General features: G+C 35.7%; 1 protein-coding gene across 1 annotated transcript; it reads left to right on the forward strand.

The window, feature by feature from the left end:
- Positions 1 to 1,384: 1,384 nt before the first annotated feature.
- LOC149010482 (auxin response factor 2-like) lies at positions 1,385 to 5,755 on the forward strand. Its single transcript, XM_089162440.1, has 13 exons — positions 1,385 to 1,438; positions 2,407 to 2,514; positions 2,777 to 2,833; positions 2,933 to 3,094; positions 3,240 to 3,324; positions 3,603 to 3,693; positions 3,816 to 3,980; positions 4,087 to 4,212; positions 4,306 to 4,381; positions 4,483 to 4,621; positions 4,728 to 5,302; positions 5,384 to 5,574; positions 5,677 to 5,755. The coding sequence occupies exons 1-13, from the start codon at positions 1,385 to 1,387 to the stop codon at positions 5,753 to 5,755; spliced, it is 1,908 nt and encodes a 635-aa protein (XP_089018566.1).
- Positions 5,756 to 7,264: the final 1,509 nt, after the last annotated feature.

Here is a 7,264-nt window from a genome sequence, read left to right on the forward strand (position 1 = left end):
ATTAAAAAAAATCTATTCAAGAAATAATATATATAAAAAAATAAAAAATAAAAACTAATACAATACTTCAACAATTCACAAATTGAAAATAAATAAGTTCAATAATATAGATAGTATCAATGCAGACTAAAGCCGTTTAGGCATTCATACGGTTTGGTCTACCAGCCCACTAATGGGTTAGCTCGAAATCATTCGGCCTTTTATCCCTCAGCCTGTACACTGTCCAATACACACCGGTTTGGATCAATTTAGGCCATAAAGGGCTGGTTCGGTCCGTTTTAAAAATTGATCACCCTTAGCATGAATGAAAAATGACTATACAACGATTATTATAGCTTCAGGGATAGAAAATCTATTCAGATTTCTTATAGGTGTGAATGAATTAATTTAAAATGAATTTGCAAAGGTCGTAATGCCTTTCGGGATAGAAAATCTATATAGATTTCTTATGGGTGTGAATGAATAAATTTCCATAAAATGAAAAGTAATATTAAATATTGACGGTTCAAGAAAGTAAACAATAAATGTTTCGAAATTGCTTTGCAAAAGGGACAGCGTTATACTTGACGACGTTATTGTTTCCGTTTATCTTACTACAACGTTGTTAACAACGTCGAAGAATGAGGTACAACGGAGGAGCTGCCTTTCTTTCTCAACGAGGGAATGTTCTAATGACACTGTCCCTTTCATCAATTAAATTATCCACCTTCCATACATAAATTGGCCCATTTCCTCAAAAGAGTTTTAACTTAGAAATGTCCAAAATAATAAGTTCCCTGATCTCCACTCCATTATTTAAAATGATTTTCTCAATTCCCATACACTCGTGATAGGGTTAGCTCAAGCCTATGAAAACCTAGCATAATCCTTGAACATTAACCTAATCAAGACCTAATATACTTTCAAGCTATGCCTGGTTCTATAAAGGGTATCCTAACCCTAACCTAGTTCTAATTGGTATTGATTGGGTTAGGCAATGATTTTGGTTGACCTTGGTTAATGTTGTTTCATCCCAAGCATCCAAATACATTTAAAGAATGTTTATCTTTTGTTGACTTTTGTTAAGTGGATTAGTTGATGAAATATGATTTTAAGTATATGTTTGGTAATGCTTCCATTCAAGGATATCAGTTCGGGTATATAGAGATGTTTTGTGAAACATACACTACTAACATACTGGCAGTTAGCACCATATTGGTTTTTGATTCTCTAATAATTTTGTGCCCAATTTAAAGAAATTTGGCTTTACCTAAAAAATATAAAGAAATTTATCATTTTCAATTTTATCACAAAAAAAAGACTTCTAAGGAACTTTTTAAGAAAAATGAAACTAAAGGATCGACGATTTAATCAAATGCAACGAGGTATTGATTGTCGTCAATAAATGGTGGAACTAACGGAGTATGGATTGCCGTTGATAAACGGTGGAACTAACGAAGTATGGATTGCCGTTGATTAACGGTGGAACTAATGAAATATGGATTACCATTAATAAATAGAAAGTAAAAGTGAAAGAACGAGATAAAAGTTAGGTGAGACTGAAAGAGATGTAATAGTCCTCGGATATAAAAGGGGATTTGGGTGCGAGGGTAGAGGTATAGATAACAGTGAAAGTCCCATACTAAGTGCTCTGTGAGATACCTGATTATAATTAGTGAAGCCTCTCTCTCTTCTGAAACCTCTCTCACTCTCTCTGTTGCTCCAACTAAGCTGAGAAGCTTGCACGCAAGGCCCTTCTTGCATCTACTACAGAAGTCTCTTTGTTTTCTTGTACCATTTTGTATTTACTTAAACTCTTAGGTTCAATGGCAATAGAAAACAACACAGATTCTGCTATTATCAGGCAGGAGGTCGACTCTAGAATGATTGGTGCTAACCAAGGTGGCTTCAATGTTTTCTTTTTTCTTATTGGAATCTTGTAATTTTTTTTCTTTTCAACATGATGTCATTTGTCGTCGGTTTTCAATGAGTTATGTGTCTTTGATTGTTCAATAGGATCTTCTACAATACTCTCTTTTTTTCTGGTTGGCTATGTTTTGTTTTGGGTTCAATGACTGAGATCTTCTATGTTGTTTTTGAACTTTGAGAAATGTCTTTATCTTTTTCCGTTTCAATTATTTTTTTTGGTTTTGGATTTGCACTGATGCAATAATTTCATATTTTCACCTCAGCTGAAGCAAGAAACTTTCAAGACGTGTTGTGGGACAAATGTGTTGGCCTCAGCATGTCCATTCCGCGCATTGGGGATAAGATCTTTTACTTTCCCCAAGGGCATATCGAACAGGTTCTATTCTTCCCTATATTCTTCAATATTTAATTTGGTTGTGTTTCATATAGAATATTTCTTATTTAATTTGCTTTCCACCTATAATTTGTTTCTAAGTACTAAAATTGGATTTTATTCAGGATACTACATCCACAATTGATGAATCTCTTTCTAACCCTGGTCATGCATTTTCGGTGTTTAACATACCGCCAATGATCTTGTGTGAAGTTGCTAGCATACATCGAAAGGTATCCTTCTATGTTGTTTCATCAAGTTCCCAAATATTGTTTAGAAAGCTCAAAAGTTAGACATGCCAAAATGTATTTTGAGTTTTCAACACTGGGTTTCAACCCTATGTGTGCATGCTCATGTATGTGTTTTTGAAATTTAAATTGGTTTTTCTTAATGTATTTGGATCAGCTTTTTCTCTATAAAATAGGATCAAGTTTTTGTGGGCATGTTCTGTTAAATCCAAATCTGATGTTAGTCTAAATTTATATCTCTTTTCAGGTCGGAGCAGACATTGATGATCTATATGCTGATATTACACTAGTTCCCCAAAGGGAGGTATTGCCTTTGGCTTTGCTGAAATAGGTTCAGTGTTAGTTTATCTATATTTGTTATGTTATTATCTCATGTTATTAATATACATTGTGGATCTATCAGAAAAAGGCACTTAGTCTGGAAGTTGTGGGCCTTGTGGCCGGCCCTCAACCTCAAAGAACTAGGGTATACTCATTCTGCAAAAAATTGACTGCATCGGATATCAACATACATGGTGGATTAACAATTCCAAAGAAATCTGCTGAGAAATGCCTTCCACCTTTGGTCAGTACTTCCATATCTCTATAGTTTCATTAGGAACAACATTTAATTTGTTCTCTGAGGAGTCCTTTGTTCTTGAGTGTTTTCTTTTAATGGTTTTTGATAATGATGGTAAAGTAATAACTTATTATGTTGTTTCTTATCATAGGATATGTCTCTAGGTACCCTGTCACAGGATCTTGTGGCACAGGATTTACATGGGATAGTCTGGCACTTCACCCATGTTTTTCATGGTATGTATTGCATTAAAGTTCCTACCTTTTGTTATTTACCAATCAGGCCTACCTGTTACTAGAATCAAGCATTGATATTGGTACGATGCTGCAGCTATGGTTAAACTCAATTTGTTTGGTTTCTCAATTATAATTTATGGTTTATTAGGCAAATAGTTTCTTAGTCTAAGCATATATAGATTGTTTCATGCTTGTTTCTTTTTTCAAACCTTAGCTTTTCTTAACTTCTATCTCTTCCATCCACAATTTCTAAAATACATGTTTTCTGTTCATTGTAGGAACCCCAAAGCGCCACATGTTTACTGTTGGTTGGAGTTCATTTGTCGGCGCCAAAAGGCTTGAAATAGGGGATTATTTTGTTTTTATTAGGTTCTCTATCAATATGCATGATTACTTCAATATTCACATGGCATTTGCTTGGGTTTTAATATTTTCTTTTAACATGTCTTGTTACTCCATGGTTGGCTTCATGCTAAAAGCTTTGTTTGCAGAAAAGAAACTGGAGAACTTGGTGTAGGGGTTCGCCGATCTCACAGAGGTGAGCCCACTGTGCTTACACCCTTCATGTCTCGACATAGCATGCAGCTGGGTGTACTTGGCCCTGCTTTTCATGGCTTGTCTTCAGATGCCAATATCACCCTCTACTACCGACCTAGGTAAGTTATAATTGCTCAAAGCTTGGAGATTGATTTTTCAGTTGAGATGTTTTATGTGGAAGCTCAAATTGTCTGACCACTATACTTTTATCAATGTTTTCAATAGAACAATTCATTCGGAATTCATAATACCATATGATCGTTGCATGACATCAATCAGAGCCCCCTATAGAGATGGCATGAGGTTTAGAATGAGAGGTGAAGCTGAAGAAGAAGACAAACCTGAGCAAAGGTGAAGAAAACCACTTAATTGTGGATCTTTAGATGCTTATTTCATCTTAAATTCTTTTAATGGATACTCTTATTTTCTCTATTGGCAAACTAGATTTGCTGGTAGGATTGTTGGTATAGAAGATGTAGATCCTATTAGATGGCCTGGCTCAATGTGGCGATGCCTTAAGGTTGTTGTCTCTTCCTCTTACGCATACTCCGTGACTATATTTTATGGATCAAGTTCTAAGAAGTAACTCCTTGATCTTTTTCCATTTTGGCCTTTATGTAGGTTCAGTGGGAAGATCAGGCTACTGCAGCAGTCTATCCAAATAGACTTTCTCCATGGAATATTGAACCTATTGCAATGATTCCTACTGAACCTCGATCAAAGAGGGCGCATGCGAGTTCTTCAGCTTCTACTAGTAATGGTTAGTAAAATTTAAGAGGAAAAACCAATAGCTTTCATTTGAAAATGATCAACACTCACCTAAGTTATAACTACAACATACTCACTCTAGCCTTCTTGCAATGCAGCATCTTTTCAAAGTATAAATCGTCCACATTTGGGGCTCATTGATCATCCACTGCTAGGGATCTCAAGAGCAATCGATAGTAATGTTGGAAGAAGCAGGATCCCTAATGCACATCTCAGTTCTCAAAGTTGTGAATTTCATGAATTGAGATCTCATGAACTAAGTCCAGTTACCACAACAATGACTCTACCGATAGGCAGTGGCAGTGGGAATCGTAGGATTTTTTGTGTCGACTTGGTCAAGAGCCCCATTGTTTCATCTCCATCAAGAAAGAAATCTAACGAGCAGTTGCATGCTCACCATCACCGTGTGCCCCTTCAAGTAGTTTCTTCAAGGATTCGACAAAGCTTGCAACCAAGACAGCCAAGGGCAAGTGGATCATTTCATGCCACAGAAGATAACAATAAGGATGCTGCTGCATCAGGAGAATTGCCTAATGATCTGAAAATGGAGAACTCTCTTGAAGAAAATTTACCAAATGAAAGGGAAAAAACTGAAGCATTCAAAGAAAATGGGAAAGAAGCAGATGTGATGGGTGACAATGAGGGCAACGATGGCAACAGAACATTTACAAAGGTAATTAATGCCCTAATGCCATTTGGGTTCACATACTTATTAGCACTGCAAATTAAACTTTATAATTGTTTTCCTATTCAGGTCCAAAAATATGGTTGCACACTTGTGAGATCAGTAGACCTTCATAGATTTGATGGGTTTGATGGGCTTATTCGTGAGCTTGATCATATGTTCAAATTCGAAGGAAAATTAATGGAACCTGAAAGCAAATGGTGCTTAATTTTTAAGGACAATGAAGGAGACCTAATGATGCTTTGTGACCATCCTTGGAGGTTAAGTATAAGAAACCCAAATAAATTATATTCTAGTCTTGACATCATATACATAAATTGATGGTTGTTTAATTTTTTTAATTCCATCTTTGGTGAATGCAGACAAATTTATAGTGAAGTTCAAAAGATTTTACTATGTCCCAAGGAAGAATTACACAAGCTCAATCCAAGCTTCCTGTAAACGTGGCTCCATGATTTGATCTTCCAAAGTCGTTGATCCTAATTCCCTGGATGATAGAGTTTTATTGTAATCAAAGGTAGTTTTGCTTTGATTACATTTTGTAGATTCTCTATTGTTTTAGTTTTAGTACAAATGACAAAAGAAAAAACAAGGGATGAGTCTCAAGATCCATTGGATCAAGATGTTCCGAATCCCCGACATTGAAAAGAAGTGGTAGAGGGGGAATCAGATCCGAACCTGGTTGTGCTGCTGCCTAGGTCTTCTTTCGAAGACCACAACAAATTGGTGGAAGGAGGTTTGAGTCATTGGAAGCCTGGTCATCCAAGAAAATTCAAGAATCAAAGCAAGGGGTTGTTGCGAGAAAAATTCAGAAATCAAAGCAAGGGGTTGATGTCACCACCTGTTTGTTTGGTTTTTTTTTTTTTTTTTTTTTTCTTTTCTTATGTCACTCTATGTTCAAGTTGGTCTCTTTGTTTGTTTATATATTTATATTTTTTTTTTTGGGATAATATGTAGGAATTCTATATATTTATTGGTAGAAGAAATTTATCAGAAAAAAGTTCAAATATGAGACCTTTTCATGAGCATAGATTAGTAAACCATTGCTTATCAACTGCAGTAAGCCAGTGTTGGTAACTCAGACAATTTTTTGGAAATTGATAACTTTATATAGGTATAAGTTGGTCTTTAAAGAGTTCAAATCTGAAACCTTTTCATGAGCTTAGATTAATAAACCATTTTTTATCAACTGTTGGTAATCCGTCAATCTTTTCTCTTTTTTTTTTTTTTGGTAATATCCGTCAATCTTTTCGAAACTGATAACTTTATACAGGGATAAATGTGATATACTTAAGGGGCTTCATCCCTTTCCAAAAGAGATTCAAACTACTTATCTTATATTTATGAGACTTTAGTTTGCCAACTTAACCAATCTCTTGGACTGGTAATTGGTCAATTTGTTCTTAATTAGTTTGTAAACCTCATTCAGAGGTCAAATCAATCATTTAATTCTTGAGCATGGTAGGGGCAAATTCAGGGAACAAGTATCGCCCATTTCGCCCGCAGCGAACCGGGCGAAATATCGCCGAAAGCTCGTCTGAAGTGGACGCCTAGACAGTGGAGTTCGTTGATTTCAGGTTTTCAACCCATCTCTGCAACTCCCTCTCCTCATTCCTCTTCCCTTCTTGGTTTATAAAAATTCTCATAAACCTCTTGTTTTCTATTTTTTATTATTTCTTGGTAGACTTGTGGGTTGTGACTGTAAGATTATTTGTATCCAAGATCGTATAGATCGATTAAGAACTCTTTTGTATAACAAGGAAAAGATGATGATGAGTAATACCTTGTTTAGGATCCATTGGAGACAAAAGCGCAGCGGAATATCTTTATCTTTAGCCTCCCTCTTTGGTCGAACTTGAAGTTGATTCTATGATCAACTTGATGTTAGATCTTCTCCTCTAAACTCCTCCCTTTTCACTGGCTTGATGGTATATCATTTCTGATTAAACA

This window comes from Hakea prostrata, chromosome 7, assembly GCF_041222555.1.
Source record: "Hakea prostrata isolate BN-2017 chromosome 7, UWA_Hpros_2, whole genome shotgun sequence".
Classification (NCBI taxonomy): Eukaryota; Viridiplantae; Streptophyta; class Magnoliopsida; order Proteales; family Proteaceae; genus Hakea; species Hakea prostrata.

Coding starts and splice junctions, on each gene's coding strand:
- LOC149010482 (XM_089162440.1), top strand. CDS start 1,385: ATGGTGGAACTAACGGAGTATGGATTGCCGTTGATAAACGGTGGAACT. Junction 1,439..2,406: donor TAAACGGTGGAACTAACGAA/GTATGGATTGCC, acceptor GATTTTATTCAG/GATACTACATCCACAATTGA. Junction 4,213..4,305: donor GAAGACAAACCTGAGCAAAG/GTGAAGAAAACC, acceptor TTGGCAAACTAG/ATTTGCTGGTAGGATTGTTG.